General features: G+C 38.4%; 1 protein-coding gene across 6 annotated transcripts in view; it reads left to right on the top strand.

Annotated features, from left to right (window-relative positions):
- The window catches only part of USP48 (ubiquitin specific peptidase 48), a gene marked incomplete at its 3' end in the record, with an annotated part of 103,634 nt that overhangs the window by 71,834 nt on the left and 13,010 nt on the right, over positions 1 to 18,790 (top strand). For all 6 annotated transcript variants that reach the window (XM_079920853.1, XM_079920851.1, XM_079920852.1 and 3 more), the window contains 11 exons: positions 1,686 to 1,883; positions 2,809 to 2,923; positions 3,843 to 3,973; positions 6,671 to 6,742; positions 13,100 to 13,224; positions 13,387 to 13,509; positions 13,806 to 13,867; positions 14,134 to 14,244; positions 14,810 to 14,940; positions 15,272 to 15,378; positions 17,627 to 17,731. In XM_079920853.1, coding sequence (XP_079776979.1) covers positions 1,686 to 1,883; positions 2,809 to 2,923; positions 3,843 to 3,973; positions 6,671 to 6,742; positions 13,100 to 13,224; positions 13,387 to 13,509; positions 13,806 to 13,867; positions 14,134 to 14,244; positions 14,810 to 14,940; positions 15,272 to 15,378; positions 17,627 to 17,731 — 1,280 coding nt within the window. The remainder of the gene's footprint in view (positions 1 to 1,685; positions 1,884 to 2,808; positions 2,924 to 3,842; positions 3,974 to 6,670; positions 6,743 to 13,099; positions 13,225 to 13,386; positions 13,510 to 13,805; positions 13,868 to 14,133; positions 14,245 to 14,809; positions 14,941 to 15,271; positions 15,379 to 17,626; positions 17,732 to 18,790) is intronic.

Below are 18,790 nucleotides of genomic sequence, written 5' to 3'. Positions count from 1 at the left end.
TGCAGAAACATCTGTAGTGTAAAAACCTTCCACAAGCAGAATCTACTTTAATTATTGAGACTTGTGCTAGACCCCGATTGTTAGGGAAGCCCTTGGTAGAAATTGCTACAGCTCTTTCAAGATTTTTCTAATCTTCATATCTTACATCAATAGCCTTGAGATTACTAAAAGTTTTAACCTATGGAACTCTTCCTTGGGAAAAGATTAGATATGCTAAGACTTGTATTTTGCTCTCTGGGATAGGGATCATTCCATACCATTATACACTGTAAAATGCCACAACCATGTTAACCTATGCTGAATCTTACTCCACATTTATATATTGTGTGAATATATGATTAACTTTTCTATATCTCTTTTCTTCCATAAAAGCTCAAAATGCTTCACATATCCTATCTTTTACATTCAACAGCATCCCTGTGAGGTAGGTAGAAGGCAGGTATTATTACCTTCATTTTACAAATAAAAGATCTGAAGCATAGAGAGTTCAAGTGACTTGCTCAAGTTCAGTTTCTTGGTGGCAGAACTTGGTCTCAACTTGTAGTCACGAGCTCTTCCTCTGCAGCTGCATCAGAGCTGACCAATCAGTTAGGAGTCTCTCAGTTTATGATGTACAGTTTTAGCACAAATAAGGGATCCAACAGTTCTGGATTTTGTTTTTGTAAAAATTGAAATGTTTTATGCTAAACTTAAAATGGAAGTTAGTTTTTAGACTTGTAAATCTCAGGGAAGTGTGAAATTGGTCAAAATGGGCTTTGAGTTGAATTGTCTATCCCTCAGATCTCATCAGAAGTAGTATCATAATACAAATATATAAATTCAACCTCTGTATGTTTTCTTCTATGTTTTATGCTGGGACTCACTGGAGATCTTTGTAAGTAATCAAAGCTGGCCCTTTATCTTTAATTTTGGCTTTTACGGAACTCTGGGGCTCTGTTTTCCCAAATTAAAACACATTCTGAGGTGTTTGGTTGTATCTTTTAATTTTTGCAACTTCAGAATTGATAATATTCGATTCCAGTGCACTTCATCCTAGAAGTTGCTTAAAATAGCTTAATTTCCTGAAATACATAATAATGTAATGAATTGATTGTGATATGGATTTGGATGGGGAAATCAACTACCTTTTAATCAACATCAGTATCATCTTGGGTGAAGAAAAATTCAGTGGTTTAAACGGCCTTGTGAAAGTGCGGTTATAGCTGATGAGGTTAATTTTTAACTTAGAACCTAGTCAGACTCCTCATTTTAACTTTCAGTTGTATTATCACACATCGATGACAAGTGTTTATGAAAATCGTTATGGGGGTGAGGTTATGTGATTTGCGAGCTGGCCTGGAGTGTGGCTTGTAGTCACCAAGTGTCCTGATCAGAGCTCTGCTGTGCTATCAAGCAAGACACTTCTCTCTGTGGAAACCTCTTTTGTAGAATGTGGTTAATAATACCAGCCGATCTTACAGGGCACCGTGCAGACTCGTCCCTCCCGTGCACAGCTCCTTGAATTCAGATGAGTGCTAGTTAAACGGAGCTTTGTGCTGTACTCATGAAACGTCTTCCCTGAACAATGATTCTTCTGATTCTGCTAACTTTGGAAAGAGTTTGCATTGTCTTGCGGAAAATGAATGTATCGCTTAGTCAAAAAGCTGTAAAAATACATAGGCTCTTTCCCTTGCTTTCTTCCTCAGAGCCCTATGAATTTGTCTCTCTTGAGTGGCTGCAGAAGTGGTTGGATGAATCGACACCCACCAAGCCTATTGATAATCACGCTTGCCTGTGTTCCCACGATAAGCTTCATCCTGATAAAATATCGATTATGAAGAGAATATCTGAATATGCGGCAGACATTTTCTATAGTAGATATGGAGGAGGACCAAGACTAACTGGTAATTCGAGATGTCTTATCTGCTTAAAAAAGAGTAATGCAATAAGTCTGCATTATATGATCTTTATGATCATTTGACCCAGACTGTGCTTAGACCTCATATTCCTTGCACTTTGCAAAAATGATTTGCTAGGGCTTCCCTGGTGGCACAGTGGTTGAGAGTCCGCCTGCCGATGCAGGGGACACGGGTTTGTGCCCTGGTCCTGGAGGATCCCACATGCCGCGGAGCGCCTGGACCCGTGAGCCATGGCCACTGAGCCTGCGCGTCCGGAGCCTGTGCTCCGCAACGGGAAAGGCCACAGCAGTGAGAGGCCCGCGTACCGCAAAAAAAAAAAAAAAAAAAAAAAAGATTTGCTAAGTCAAGTGTAAATTAAGCAGTGTCATACACAGTATATTTATAATGTTAGAAAAGAAACTGCTTATTCAGTTTTGTTGTGTGTTTTTTCTCACAAGACAGACAAAATAGGATACATTAGAGAAAGCCATCTAGTGTTTTGTTATTTTGTACAGTACTCTTCAGAGTATTGGTTTGGTTGATACCCACAGGAAGGTCTTAAACAATTAACATTACATTTATAGTTGTCAGATATATTGATTACCCTCCCCTCCTTTACACCCTCCATCATTTGATGGTGGTCTTGCAAAATTTGCATCTAAATCTTGTAAAATGTACTTTCTGGCATAGATAGTTATAGCATATTATGACATTTTATGTCCTATAGTTCTTTCTTTATGCAGGATAACACTATTACTGTCTTGAGATTTATGTCACCAAAATAATTTAGGACATATACCAATTTGCTATATTGTGAAAATTTGTGACTTTGGGTTAAAATTCTTCATTGTTTTATGAAGTGCTGAAAACATTTTCTTAACAGGAAATCTGTATGTGAATACATTCTTCCCTTTCGTTTTCTCTGTCTCAGTGAAAGCCCTGTGTAAGGAATGTGTAGTAGAACGTTGTCGTGTGTTGCGTCTGAAGAACCAACTAAATGAAGATTATAAAACTGTAAATAATCTGCTCAAAGCAACAGTAAAGGGGTATGTTCACAGTGTATATTGTTTGATAAGCTAAAAAACCAAGTAGCTTATTATTTGTGGATAATAGGGACTTGGGATCTTTGGAAGAAAGAAGGGTGATGAGTGGTTGGCCACAGCAGAGTAAATTTTGTGGTGACTGCTGCTGTGGCAGAGATAAAGAGGGCTGAGGCACAGCTCCTGTGGCTATATTCCATCCATTAGAAAGGTTGAAGCAGAGATGTGCATCTGAGGCCTAAACAAGCTAAGGCAAGGTGCTCGCCGTGTTCTGACATGGAATTGTGGAATACTTATGTTGGAAAGCCATTCTAGCAGGCCTGGGGTGTCCCCTTTAGAGAGGCTGAAGTAAGTGTGTTAACCAGGGGTACCCAGTGGTGCATCCTTGTCAGGAACATACAGGCTTCTTGGAGTTTGTTGAGCCACACTCTGTAGAGCACCTCTGGACTCAGGTGGCATTTATGATGTTTGGGTTTAGTTTAAGTTGTATATTTCCCAAAGAAATATCAATCTAGTTCACTGTTTTGGGTCATTCCATAAACAGCCTCCTGAGTGGCCTAAACGTGTTTGTGTATATATGTGTGAGTGCCTATATGCATTTGAAGGGTCAGCTATATGCAGTTTTGAGTAGTAATCAAGTGAAGGAAAGTGGCCAGTTGTTTGGTGTGATTGGCATAAATTTAAATGAGGGTTAGGAGTAGCAGGGTAAGATTTAGGATGGAAGCAAAGTATTTTCTATACGTGCGATTTAATATGAGGAGTGAAAATGGCCAAAATGAGGAAATAGGTTAAAAAAAATTGTGTGCACAGCAGCAAATGCTGAACATTTTAATTCAGTTTAGTTGTGGCCTTTACAAGGAAAGAAGGGAGAAGGACATTAGGAAATGTCACTTGCATGATTTTACATTCTCTCTCTCTTCCACAGCAATGATGGATTTTGGGTAGGGAAATCCTCCTTACGCAGTTGGCGTCAGCTAGCTCTTGAACAGTTGGATGAGCAAGATGGCGATGCAGACCAAAGCAGTGGGAAAATGAATGGCAACACCTTGAATAAAGGTAGTATTTAAAACCTGTATGTAGATGGTTGTGAATCATACCACAAAATTGTAAGCATTTGTTTGTAGTAAAATAGTTTTGATTCCCATCCACGTAATTTCTAAGACAATTTTTTGGAGTCTAAAGCTCTCAAAAATGTCTCAGAACACATAAAACGACTTACAAGCTATTGAAAGTGAGCAAGGGCTCAACAGCTCAAGAGAGGCATTCCTTATGGCATAAGGCATTCCTTATGACCTGCTTTGGGCTTAGGGTCTCTCTAGTTAATCCCAAGCAAAATTACTTTTAATTTTGCTCCAGCTAAAATTTTTAAGAAAGGGAAATCTGCTGCAAATTGCATAGTGTGTTGTTAGCTCAGTACAGTTTGGTTATAGATTATTAGCCACGCCAACAGGCTGACTTCGTCAAGTTAAATGTGCTTGAACTTATCCAGGAGAAAAAGCAGGTTTTGAATAGCTTTTTACCTATAAATTCTTCTGAGTTTTCTGAAGCAGTGCTTTTAAATAGGAAATTATATTAATGTAAGTCAACCACTCAATTCCAATTTTGTAATCAGTATTTTATAAGATTATGGGAAATTAAAACATTAAAACCTTTTAGATTTAAAATAGAAATCAGTAGTGTGATCAGTTTACTAATTCATATACAATTAATGATCCATAAGCAATTATTTCACTTAATATTATCTCCAAATATTAGTACTTATATACATATATTTTATTATTTTAATATTCTTAACCTTTTTACTGAAATATTCTGTATTTTCTGCGTTTGAACATTTGTATCATTTTTATTTGGTGTGGATCTTCCCATATCACTGCTTTATTTTTGAGAATGTAAAAACTCTAGAGCCACTAATAATTTTAAACTGATTTCTTTTTTAAACATTTTCAAATTGGATGAGTGATTTTTTTCTTTTGGCTAAAGTATTTTGTTGTGCTGTGTACTTCATGAACTTAACATTTGTTTCAATTTTCTTCTATCATTTAAAAAAGATATTTTAAATATAGCCAATATATTATAATAGCTATATATGGAATATAACCTTCACAAATTGTGAATCACTGTTGTGTACCTGAAACTTATTTAATATTGTACATCAACCACCTCACTAAAAAGAAAGATTAAAAACATACTTTTAGTGTGACGTGACCCAGTATGTTAAATATTTTGTGCTCTTTTAAGCCTCTTTACATATCAGTGGCCCTTTATTTTTAAAACTGAAGTATAGTTGACTTACAATGTTGTGTTAATTACAGCACAGTGACTAAGTTATACATATATATATTCTCTTCCATTATGGTTTATCCCAGGATATTGACTATAGTTCCCTGTGCTCTGCAGCAGGACCTTGTTTATCCATTCTGTATATACCAGTTTGCATCTGCTCACCCCAAAGTCCCAGTGCATGCTGCCACCACCACCCCAACCACCAGTCTGTTCTCTGTGTCACCGATTCTTTCTGTTTCATAGATAGGTTGATTTGTGTCATGTTCTAGATTCCAGTGACACCCTTCATTTTAAGGAAAGTTGGATGCCATAATAGAAAATGCCTTGATGTCCTAGCTTAAAAACATTTTTCATGTCGCTTTCAGAGTAAAATGCTCCTCTTCTCCCCCGTCCTCCATTCAAAGATTTTAAAAGCTTGAAGCAGAGTAGAAGTAACAAAGTAAAAAAAGCCTTTCCACCAGGTATAATTACTGTAAATAGTGGCTTTTTATAATGGTGCTTGTTATTGGCACAGTTGTGCATCATCCTTTACCAAAACAGTTTTTAAAAATTTAGCAGCTACATTTCATTGTATGAATATATATATATTTAACCTATTTCAGTTTTTTACAATTAGTATGTAAACACAGATGCAGGAAATGTGTCCTTGTACCTACTTCTTTGCCTAATTTTCACATTATGTGACAGAGAGAGAGAGAGACAACAGACGAACAGGCAGGAGACAGAGTTATCTGGTCATGTCTTTCCTTTGCCCATTTCTTTGCTTAAGCTTTTTAATGATTAGTAAATATTCTTTATGTATATTAAGTGTATTAAAAGTCTGTTATGTGCTTAACCTGGAAAATCCATGAAGAAGAATTCTAATATCCCGCTACTTAGGACTTCTTCTATTTGATCCTGTTCACTGGTACACACAAGTACAAACTGGCAAGTGTCACAGTGTAGACAAGTAGGAGAAGCAGATGTTGAAAGAGAACTGTTAATAGGAAAAGGAAAGTTTTAATTATATATATATTTAAAAAAATTTTTTTAAATTATATATGTTTGACATGAAATGTTAAATCCTTATTTCATTAGCCTTCTAAAGTTTTCTGTTCTTCCCTAAAGAATTGATGGATGAAAGTGACATGACATGTAGATGATTATCCTGGTTTATGACACAGTAATCTGAATACCTTGACTAGAATTGATGGAAGGATATGTAAACTGTTTTTCAGTTTGAAAAAATGCATATTTTCTTGCATAACCCCAATCCTTAAAAAGCAAAACTGCCGTTCAGAAATTTTTCTTTCCTTTAAGGGAAAGAAATGAAACACTTCTTAGCAGGACTGTGCCGAATCACTTGGGTCTAATTTTTAAAATGTTTTAAAGTTTTCTGTGTTTGAAATTGTGTAGAGTAGTATCTTTGCTACTTTGAAATTTAAATACAACAGTAGAAGAGTTATTATCTGTATTTCTTTTGATTAGATGAATCAAAGGAAGAAAGAAAAGAGGAGGAGGAAGAATTAAATTTTAATGAAGACATTCTGTGCCCACATGGTAAGCTAGATAATGTAAAACTTCTGTTGTTAGCCTTACTTTAGCATATCATGTATATTTTGTTAAATATTTTACACTCAAGAGCTCAGGCCCTAATACGGCAGCCATGGTAGAGCAACTGGTTTTCTAAACTGCTCATGATCCTAATGTTTCTATTCTCTTGCCCTGTTCAGCTGTTAGCTTCTACTGCCTACTTTCAAGCCAATGCCTCTCACACATTTCCCTCTGTCCTCGCAAAAAAAATGTAAAATAATAGAATTTCCCCATATTTTATTTTATTTTATTTTTTTATTTTTATATTTTTTTTGCGGTACGCGGGCCTCTCACTGCTGTGGCCTCTCCCGTTGCGGAGCACAGGCTCCGGATGCGCAGGCTCAGCGGCCATGGCTCACGGGCCCAGCTGCTCCGTGGCATGTGGGATCTTCCCGGACTGGGGCATGAACCCGTGTCCCCTGCGTCGGCAGGCGGACTCTCAACCACTGCGCCACCAGGGGAGCCCTCCCCATATTTTAGTGAAGAAACTTATTGTCACTTGTCACATTGAAGGGTTTTCTGAGCTTGAAGGAAAAGAATTTCAGTTATTTCCCATTTATGTGTCTGTGTCTTTGTCCAAATTCGAACACTTCGAAAACAGCATTTGTATATTCTTCTTAGGGCTATTTCTGGTTTAGTTTCTTAGCTACTGTGTACTATATATTCTTAATAATAATTTCCTAATCCTTATTAATCCTGAATATTTGTTTATGTGTTTATTTGGTGTTAGTGAGTGCTCATTTGAAATAACTTTTTTTGAGAGGGACTCCTTATATATGACACATGGTTTGCCATTCTGTCAGCCCTCTGAAAGCCAAAATGGTGTCTACTTCTCAAAGTCTTCTACTGTATAAGTTCCCCACTCACACTTTTTTTTTTTCTAACTCCACCTTGAGAAAAATTGGGCCCAGAGAAGCTGGGATGTCAGTGATGAATCTGTTAACACGTTTGCATTTCTTGTTGTGTGCTAATGTATTGCTAATACTCAGAATTCTTTTTTTTAGTTGAAGTATAGTTAATTACTATGTTGTAGTAGTTTCATGTGTACAGCAAATTGATTCAGTTATACATATATGTATTGTTTTTCAGATTCTTTTCCGTTACAGGTTATTATAAGATATTGAGTGTAGTTCCCTGTGCTGTACAGTAGGTCCTTGTTCATCTGTTTTATATATAGCAGTGTATATCTGCTAATCCCAAACTCCTAATTTATTCCCCCTCCACCATCCCCTTTGGTAACTATAAGTTTGTTTTCTGTTGGTGAGTCTATTTCTGTTTTGTAAATAAGTTCATTTGTATAATTCTTTTTTAGATTCCATATATGAGTGATATCATGGTATTTATCTCTCTGACTTCACTTAATATGATAATCTCTAGATCTATTCATGTTGCTGCAAATGGCATTATTTCATTCAGTTTTATGCCTGAGCCTAATACTCAGACTTCTTGTTGGTCCCAATAAATTCCTTATTTTAGTTCTTACTTCATTGCCTCATTATGAACCCATACATGATGCCTCACCCTTCCCTCATTCACACCAGTGTGGCGCGGCATGCGGCATCTTAGTTCCTCAACCAGGGATCAAACCTGCGCCCCTTGCAGTGGAAGTACAGACTCTTAACCACTGGACCGCCAAGGAAGTCCCCACACTAGTGGTTTTTTATGGAGAGTCCTGGTGGTGCTGGTGATAGTAGTTGTCACCTGAGTTGTATCTGTGTGCCTGTCTTTCTGGACACAATCTCACTGCACTTCACTAGCTGAGTGGCATTCTCATTTACTGGCTACAGAACTAGGAAGTGGGGGTGAAGGGTCATCCTGGGATGTGGATTTTTTTTTTTTTTTTTAACATTTGTAGCATAGATGTGCACATAGCATAAGTGCCTCCATTTTGAGAGTTGAGGAATCTGTAGTAAAATACTAAGTTTTCATGCTTGGTGCTGCTTAGCAGAGTGAAACAATGCCAGAACTCAGACTGTCTTCCTCCTTCGTTCACTGACATTTGGTCTCAGCCCACCTCTCTCATCTTGTCATTTTAGTTTTACAGTTTTGACTAGAAAGCATGGCAGAGCTGAAAGTGATTTCAGGACTTATGCTGCTCCCCTCAGCTTGTCAGAAATTGTAGATGAGCTATTTTTTTTACATCTTCTAGCTTGATCTGCAGCTCAGTGGAATTTTGTTGCTGTACCTTGTTATCTTGCATTTAAAAAGCATAGTTCTCAACTCTTGCTTTTGCGGACGTCACCTGTCAGTGTACCATGTCCACAGGTGCAGGATACGAGACTTCACTTAAAACCTACCCCACTCTTTAGGTTTATATTAAAACTTGTTCCTGAGATGTTGTGATGGTCGTCATAGCAAACAGATGATAGACATTTATCAAATGTTTACCTTGTGCCTAGTAGTTTTCTAAGTGTATAGATATTAACTCATTTAATCTACACAACAACCCTGAAAGGTCAGTATTACTAGTGTACCGATTGTACTGATGAGTAAGTAAACGGAGGCACAGAGAGGTGAGAGTCGTTTGCTAAAGGGTACCACACTTAATGCATAGGTTTCACCTAGTTATATAATTGTCTGAAATTCTTTTTCTTTGAAAATTTGAAGGACTTACTGTATCTTTCAATGTACCATTTGTCCAAAGCCCTTCTTAGGCAGTTTTTGTCCCTTCCACTTTTGGTAGCTTGTTAAGATCTCTGTCCACAGCATCGTGACACCTCACCCTGTGCAGGTCCTAATTCATTTATTGCTCGGGGGGTTCTGTGGAAGCCATGCACATGTGTGAGGGCAGGGGACTGCCAGCTTCCCTGTTTGGGTGTCCTGGCTGGGCCATTTCACTGGAGAATTCTCACTTTGATTATCCCTTCTTGGACTGCTCAGATTTCTCCATAAGGATCTTTCATTCTCCTGCCTGGAAAATGCAGAGCTGGCTGTCACTTCCAGGGCTGTAAAGAGGAGGGCTTGGGAGTCTCTGCATTCTGTATGGAAACATTCACTTATCCGCATCTCAGCGCACTACCTCTTATCTCAGCTTTGTGTCCCCCAGTGCAGAGGCCTTAGGTTTTATATCATCAGAGAAGCTTGTGTTGTCTTTTGTGGATAGCGGGGACAGGTATCTGTAGGGTGTATAGAAGGGCAACTCAGAATTTTAACTGCCTCTTAGATAGTCTTTTAGTCTGTTCTCTTCTGGGTACCCCTAATTCCTGGATTTGTGGGGCCAGTTCTGTGTAGTAAGTGGGTTAATGTGTAGTAAATTGGGTTACTTCTTTTGTCAGTTTAGAATTCATTTTTCTTGTCTTATCCATCCACCTTTCAGCTTCTAAAATATTTGTTCCTGTTGTCCCATCTGTTTTCTTTTATCCATCATTATGATTTTGTATCTTTAGAAAAGGTCCCCTTACTGTGGTTTAATGGTGTTTCAGGAGGAACTGGAAGTAAATGCAGTTAAAACATTTTTATCAGGCTTCCCTGGTGGCGCAGCGGGTGGGAGTCCGCCTGCCGATGCAGGGGACGCGGGTCTGTGCCCCAGTCTGGGAGGATCCCACGTGCCGCGGGGCGGCTGGGCCTGTGAGCCATGGCCGCTGGGCTTGCGCGTCCGGAGCCTGTGCTCTGTGACGGTGAGAGGCCCGCGTACCGCAAAAAAAAAAGAAAGAAAAAAACATTTTTATCTGGAAGTCCATGTTTGCATTTTTATATTCTAAAGCCTGTGTATATTTATCATGGATTTTGTGTGAATTAATAATGGATTATATATTCCATTATATGATTGGCTACTATCATAATGTTTAGCATTTACTGCAGATATTCCTTATCCATCAGGCTTTCTTATCCATTTCATTTTATATTCATTTAATGGTTAACAACTTCCTTAACTACCTTGTTTATTATACCTGTTTACTAAGCAGCTGAGCAGTTAAAAAAGCAGTTTTTTAGTTTATTTTTTTACAAGTTCTTTGGATATTGTGTGCCCCCAAAGTATTAGAGTTTGAACTAGATTTTGTCGGGGAGGGGATTTATCCAGAATCTAAACTCATTGTTAACTAGATTTCTATTTTTACCAGAAGAATCTTTGGGGATTAGGTTATCGAATTATGTTTGGTGAATTCAATCTCTCATGACTAGTTTGATCTTGTATTGGGAGATGTTGCTTACAAAATGATTTTAGTTTATTGGCTTTCTTTTAAGATTTAAGAAGCAATGTTATATATTGCAGGATACAAGTCTAATTTCTAAAAATTCATATGTCACAAGTAAAAGTTTATTGTGGTGAGGTCGAACTATTCAGATACATTAAATCATGGTAGTTATTAAAATGATGTGAAACTAAATTTAGAAACATGACTAGGGGTAGAGTAGAGGACTTTCTGATTAATACTGACTTGGAAGTATTTAATATTGACTGCAGTATTTAATTTCTGACTGCAGTGAAGTGACTTATTAAGATACATTGCTGATTTTAGAAATAAACTTGCGTTCTTCTCTAATTACCTGAGTAATGCACATCTTACAATACAGCCAGTCATAAAGTAAAAGCAACCTTACATCAAAACAAGAGGCAGTGTATCCAGAGAGTCTGTGGAATCCTGTTTAAAATATGTGTTTGTGTATTTGCATTATTGTTTCCTATATTCTCCCTTTATGAACCAGATTGGGTTATAACATATGTATACAGAGGAACGGTCCCTTTAAAAAAAAAAAAAAGGAAACCACTTAAAAAGTATAATTGCCCTGGAGTTCTTTCTTTCTTTTCTTTTTTTTAAATTAATTAATTAATTAATTAATTTTTGGCTGTATTGGGTCTTCGTTGCTGCGCGCAGGCTTTCTCTAGTTGCGGCGAGTGGGAGCCACTCTTCGATGAGGTGCACAGGCTTCTCATCGCGGTGGCTTCTCTTGTTGCGGAGCAAGGGCTTGTGGCACGCGGGCTCTAGAGCGCAGGCTCAGTAGTTGTGGTTCACGGGGTTAGTTGCTCCGTGGCATGTGGGATCTTCCCGGACCAGGGCTCGAACCCATGTCCCCTGCATTGGCAAGCGGATTCTTAACCACTGCGCCACCAGGGAAGCCCCAGGATAGCATTTTAAAGTAAGTTTTCATAACCTCAGAGGAAATTTGTTAACAGCCTCCTCAGAAATAAAGTTAATTTTTACATTGTGATCTATTTTCTCTGGTAATAAGTATATTAAAGCAAAGTAATCATTTCTTAGGATCAGTCAAAGCTCAATAAGAGGTGACGGATGGAAGTTAAGAAGATTCATTTTGAGGCATTAGAAATTATGGGGTTTAGATGAGAGAGGTCTGGTTTCATATCCTAGCTCCATTATCCACCAGTTGTGGTGACCCTGGGTGTATTAATTTCTCTGATTCTTGGTTTATTTATTGTTATAAAACACATAAAGCAAAGAATCAGGATACTGCATTTAGAAAGCCCCTGGCTTTTTTACTCATGTAAACATGCAAGTATCTTGCGAATGGGGGTAGAAACACATTTTCCTTTGGAAACTTAAAGATGGTTTTCTGGGTAAAGAACCATATAGGTACTATATGCAGTTCACGAATTATCTATTGGGAACAGCTGAAGCAATAGAAACTGGAGCCACAAGCACAGTGAGGGGTTGAGTGAGGAGAAAGGGCCTGAAATGCTGGAAGTATCAGTCAGCCGAGGAGGGGCTGCTGAGATTGAGGGTCACTGCCATCTGGGCGTTCCTGTGATCTTCAGAGGAAATGAAGGGTAGTGGTGACTAGCACTCTGCTTATTCTCTTCTAGGATCTTTAAAGATCCACGGGGTTCAGGGTGTTTGCAGTAGTAATAGTCAATCGACTGGAGATGGTTTTACGATTGAACAGTAGATTGCTTTACTATTTAAGCGTGAGTCTCACACAACGTTGAAAATAGCATTTCAATTCGGGATGAATTTAGTAAAGTAATAAGGTAAAACGGAGAAAATACATCCTGCAGGAAATCGTGGCATTTGAATGTGGGCGGAGATGAAATACAGACGAAATACTGTTAAACAACCCCTGGGGTGGCACAGGGACACCAGGATCCCTGGAAGCCCTTTTAGTGCTTCCTTCACTGGTAGGAAGAAAGGCCTAGATTAAGGACAAAGGAATGGCTGGCTTCTTTAGAATTAGATGAAACTAAAAATTTAGAGACTTTGAAACTAAGGAAAGAGAGAATTACAGTACTTTAGAACAGAAGGAAAAGAGGCCCTACAAATTTGTCTTAAGTTTAAGAAATATAAAATAGATTTTTGGAGGGTATATATTGATTTTTTTTTTAACCTTTTCTCTCTACTCCGGCCCCCCCCCCCGCCCTTTTTGACTTAGGGGAGTTATGCATATCTGAAAATGAAAGAAGGCTTGTTTCTAAAGAGGCTTGGAGCAAACTGCAGCAGTACTTCCCAAAGGCTCCCGAGTTTCCAAGTTACAAAGAATGCTGTTCACAGTGCAAGGTGCTGCACGCTGTCCTGACATCTGTGGAAATTATAATGCCACCTCCCTGGATTGACTTCCCAGGAGAATTGACATGCACTCTTGGTAGGGGTTAGGGAGGAGGCAGGTCCTGTGCTGTCAGCAGGAGATGGTTGATTGCTTCCTGCTTCCTTCTCTTTCAGATTTTAGAAAGAGAAGGAGAAGAAAATGAAGCCTTGCATAAGATGATTGCAAATGAGCAAAAGACTTCTCTTCCAAATTTGTTCCAGGACAAAAACAGACCATGTCTCAGTAACTGGCCAGAGGTATAATGATTCCCACAAGGGATAGAATTCATCTCACCTTTGTAAGACCCTTGCCAAATTCCTGATGAACAGTGGTTTCAGAACAACTGAGAGCTTCTCTAATTCTCATTTGTATAGTTTTCTTATCCCGGGGATTTTACTCTTAGTTCTGGTTGCTTGGTAGAGGGCTGTATTTCCATTTTATTTATGAAGCTTGAAAGAGGAAAACCACAGTATATGGAGACATTTTCCCTATAGGATTTAGGTTAAGAATGCAGTGAATTAATGGATACTTTCGTCTGATTTTTCTATTCTAGGACACGGATGTCCTCTACATTGTGTCACAGTTCTTTGTAGAAGAATGGCGAAAATTTGTTAGGTATATACCAAAAATTTTCTATTTCCTTTTTTATTGTTGATTTTATTATTTTTAAGAATTCATGGATCCTGATCGTAGTACCTTACTTTTACTAGCATATACTGAAAGTTTTATTTTCTAATAATCTAAATGAATAATCCTGAGAAACACATTAATTACTATCATTAAAATATATCTCTAATTTAAAAATAATCATCATAAAAAAAATCTTCTCTTTAGTCATGCAGTAGTGAAGTATATTGATCCTCCTTGTTTCATTTGAGTAGAAAACCTACAAGGTGTAGTCCTGTGTCATCAGTTGGAAACAGTGCTCTTCTGTGTCCTCACGGGGGACTCATGTTTACATTTGCTTCCATGACCAAAGAAGATTCTAAACTGTGAGTTTCTTCTCTTCATGTGATTTTTTTTTTCTTCTAGTGATTAATAGAACGTGTTTAGGAAGTTTCTCGTCTGACATAAAGAGTCTGTTTTAAGAATCTGTTTGAATTGTGGGGTTATTTCCTCTGGTATTCTCTGCTAGGTGGAGCACTAGCCTTTAAAAAAAAAAAAGACTGCTTCTCCATAAAAATCAAGAGGCTGCCTGAGGCTGCCTTGCTCTTGTTCCTCCCTTCTCCTTCCTCGAGCCCTGCTTTCTCCTTCCAAGCTGCTGGTACCCAGGACAGTGCCTCTAGGTTACATCATATAGAATTTATCCGCCTGTAGCTAAGTTCTTTACTCAACTTCAGTTTTCGAGGTTTAGCCATGTTGATCCATGTATTGATAACTTCAGTCCGTTTTGTTTTACTGCTGTTGTAACATTTTTTTGTATGAAAAAACTACTGTTCCTTGTTGATGTATCTTTTCCTTCTTAATTTATTCGTATTAAATATTGGTTTTGATAATTCTGGTTTAGAGATGGAGTATGTCCTTGTGTCTTAAAGCATGTTGTGTTTTTTTGCACAGTATAGCTCTCATATGGCCCAGTGAGTGGCAAATGATACAAAAGCTCTTTGTCGTGGATCATGTAATTAAAATCATGAGAACTGAAGGAGGAGATGCAGACCTTTCAGAAACACAGTATATTTCTGAGCCTAGTAAGTTTTCATATCGCTCTTGGTTTATGTAGTTAAAAGTTGGCGTTTTAAGGGGGAAGGAAAGAGTATGTCAATATTGTATTTTCTACTTAAAGATCATGTGGTGTTCCAAAGTATATTCCGCAGATGGGAAGTATCACATAATTACCTCATTATTAGTATGTTTGTCGACAGTAAATGGATTTCCTTATTTGCATACAATAGAATACAACGGTTAACAGAAAATATGAGTAATATTTTGATGAATACACTCTGGTAACTTTGATATGTTCTTTTAGATCTTTCATTCTTTGACAGTAATTCCTCAACCACTGCTATTTTTTTTTTAAAGAACTCTGTCCAGAATGTAGAGAAGGGTTATTGTGTCAACAGCAGAGGGACCTGCGTGAATACACTCAAGCCACCATCTACGTCCATAAAGTCGTGGATAATAAGAAGGTACCAGTCCCTCTTGTGGTCGTGCCTAGTAATGATCAAGCTTGCCTTTTGACTTGCTGTTAGATTTTCACTGAGGATGGCCTAGGGTTGCCTTATTTTTTTTTTGGTGGGAGGGGATTGTGCAGGCGGAGCCATTGGACTAGAACTGAAAAGGAATAGTTATGTGATTTATGTGGATCTAGTCAGTTATTAATCGAAACACAAGTATTGATTGAGTGTCAGCTGTGTGCTAGGAATGGTCTTGGTGCTGGGGATACAGGTGGTGCAGAAGACAGAGAAGTTACCTACCGTCAAGAATATTTGTACCTAGTGAGGTAGATCAAGAATAAGCCCATAAATTCATAAGATAGTTTCAGACAAGAACAAGTATTTTGAAGGAAATCTAGCAAAGTAAAGCGAGAGATGGATAGAGGCGGAGGTGCATTGTTAGATAGAGCATGGGTATGAAAGGTACGTCAGAGGAGGAGTTGTTTTACCTAAGCATTAACTATCAGAGAGTCAGCCTGTGACGTGTAGTGCAGGCAAAACCGTAAGCCTAATGTGCTCAAGCAACAGAGTAAGTTGTATCTAGAGCAGCACTGCCCAGTGGAGCTTTCTGCAGTGATGGAGATGTTCTGTATCTACACCGTAGCCATTAGCCGCATTTGACTGTGGAGCACTGAAATGTGTCTAGGGTGACTTGAGGAACTGAGTTTTTAATTCACTTTAATTTAAATAGCCATGTGTCACCTCTGGCTACCACAGTGGACAGCACTGGTCTAGAGAGAAGTTTCTTCCAAGGAGGGAAAGTGATAGGTGATGAGGGATCAAAATTTATCGGCCTTTATACATCACACCAAGGATTTGGCATCTTAGTCTAAGCGTAGATGTAAGCCTCTGGAGTTTCAAGAGAGGTCATGGTGTGTTCTCATTTATGCTTTCAAAAAGTCACCCTGGCCATTGTGTTTGGAGTTGGTAAGGGCATAACGGAAAGAAGGACGGCCAGTTTAGAGCCTCTTGCATTTTTTTTATCTATTAAAGGGTAGGTGAAGTGGACAGATTTGGGTATAATTTGGGAGCAGGGGTGTTGCTGTGGATTGTTTTTGGAGCATTTTCACCATATTAGGAATGGCTCTTAGGTTAGATCCTGACCTATATCTCTGGACATCTTGTTAATTTGATTCCAAGGTTTTGGGAATTAAAGACAAAATAGAATGTGTTTTATTTGATGATAGTTACCAAACACATTATTTTAGAAGGGTAACTTACAAATTATGCTCTAATGGTCTAGGGTTTTGCTTCACAAGTTGAATTAAGGCCTCATTTCCTAATTTGCTGAGAAAATGAAGTTGAGTAAAAATGTCTCAATTTTTCCCCTAGAATTTTCTTATATCTTTTGTACCTATTAGTGCATGTATATATTGGTATCTAGTACAAAATAGTATCCAATTTAGGTAAAGTTTTATTATTATTTTTTAGTTTGATAGCAGTATTTCATCCATCCTTCATTTTCTCAGTCTCAAGGAGCATTGGGACTCCTGTCTGAACTTGAAAAGGCTTGACGATCAGTGTACTAGGGAAAATGTAGAGCAATTTTGAACTTCTGCAAAATAACATCATTGTAAAATCTGATAACTGTTCTGCAGAGACCACTTACATTTATGGCAAACACATTAAATACAAGAATAAATCATAGGATAAGAACTAACATGTTAAAAGAGCACAGAAAAGAGAGAGAGCCCTTGAGTCTTGATCCTCTATCTGATCTATTACCCCACCATTGAAAAAGGTGTGCTTCCTCTTGGTAAAGGTGGCCAGTCAAAGCCCCACAGCTGGGCTTCCCTGGTGGCACAGTGGTTGAGAATCTGCCTGCCAATGCAGGGGACACGGGTTGGAGCCCTAGTCTGGGAAGATCCCACATGCTACAGAGCAACTAAGCCCGTGTGCCACAACTACTGAGCCTGCGCTCCAGAGCACACGAGCCACAACTCCAGAGCCCGCGTGCCACAACTACTGAAACCCACGCGCCTAGAGCCTGTTCTCCACAACAAAGAGAAGCCACCACAATGAGAAGCCCGCACACTGCAACAAAGAGTAGCCCCCGTTCGCCACAACTAGAGAAAGCCCGCATGCAGCAACGAAGACCCAACGCAACCAAAGATAGATAAATAAATGTATTTAAAAAAAAAAATTTTTAAAGCCCCACAACCTCCATAGCTCGCCTTCCTAGGGTCTGACCTACTTTTCTGTCTTTTCCTGACACATTCAGGTGATGAAGGATTCTGCTCCAGAGCTAAATGTGAGTAGTTCTGAAACAGAGGAGGATAAGGAAGAAGCTAAACCGGATGGAGAAAAAGATCCAGATTTTAATCAAGTATGTGTTGAAGCTGCTCTTCATTGTTGCACCTTTTGCTGTTCTGAGAGCAGTCACTCTAAGCTCTTGGACATCTCTGCGTAGCCTATGCAGGATGTCGGTTCTCAGGACCCCTTTTTTTCCCGCTTTCCTGCATTGGGTAGCATGCTGTAGCTGCCTTGATTTCTCAGAAAAGCCATGGGCTACATTACTCTACAGTTACTATGTGCTATTAAGCCAGAAAGGCTAAAATATACTGAAATGATTCACTTTTTACCTGGAAAGAAAACTTAAACTAACCCATGTCTTGGCTTGTTGCTTAATCATGGAATCTTTGTGTATGAAAAAATTATTAAACTCAGATTCCCTGACTACAAGGAAAACACACAGTAGCCTTTATAATATTGGAGTTTATAGAAGAGACTTTCGGGTCTCTTCCATGTTAGGCAAATGACTAGAATCGGCATTAGTCTTTCATTTTTCTTCTATTAAAATTACCTATTTTCTGTGTATTTTGTTACGGTATTTCTACCCCCTTTTATTTGGTTGCTTGATTATATCCTGCATGTTCACAGTGATGTTGGAGAAAAATGTCAAGAACAGGAAATAATGTGGGCATATGTTTGGTTGATATATGATGTAGATAAGTTTAGCTTCTCAAAAAGTCAGACCATTATACACCAGAATATTCTAGATTTACCTTAAATTCATGGAATTTCTACTCTAATTAGAGTTTAGCTTTAATTAACTAATTAGAGATATTTGTGTTCTTTCTTTACTGCTAAAAAATAGTGTAGTCGGATTATGGTTAGCATCCTCCCTGAAGGAATGAAAGTGATAAAATGGCCGTCTGCTGTATCTGTTACAGAGCAGAGATTATCTGGGTTTCTTGGCCTCTCTGTGTATACATACTGATACTGTTACTTCATTTTCAACTGTGATTAAGAAAGTCTGAAAAGCACTCTTGACTTGAATCTTGGTCTCCCTGAGGAAGATGTTACTTGTAGCTTCCCAACTGGCATAAAGAGATATGTCAGCATTTGTTGATTTTAAAACACCTTTGGAAGAATAAAGTCAGGC

This window comes from Stenella coeruleoalba (assembly GCF_951394435.1).
Source record: "Stenella coeruleoalba genome assembly, chromosome: 1".
Classification (NCBI taxonomy): Eukaryota; Metazoa; Chordata; class Mammalia; order Artiodactyla; family Delphinidae; genus Stenella; species Stenella coeruleoalba.
Note: the sequence above shows the minus strand (reverse complement) of the source record. Positions and strands in the feature narration are given on the sequence as shown.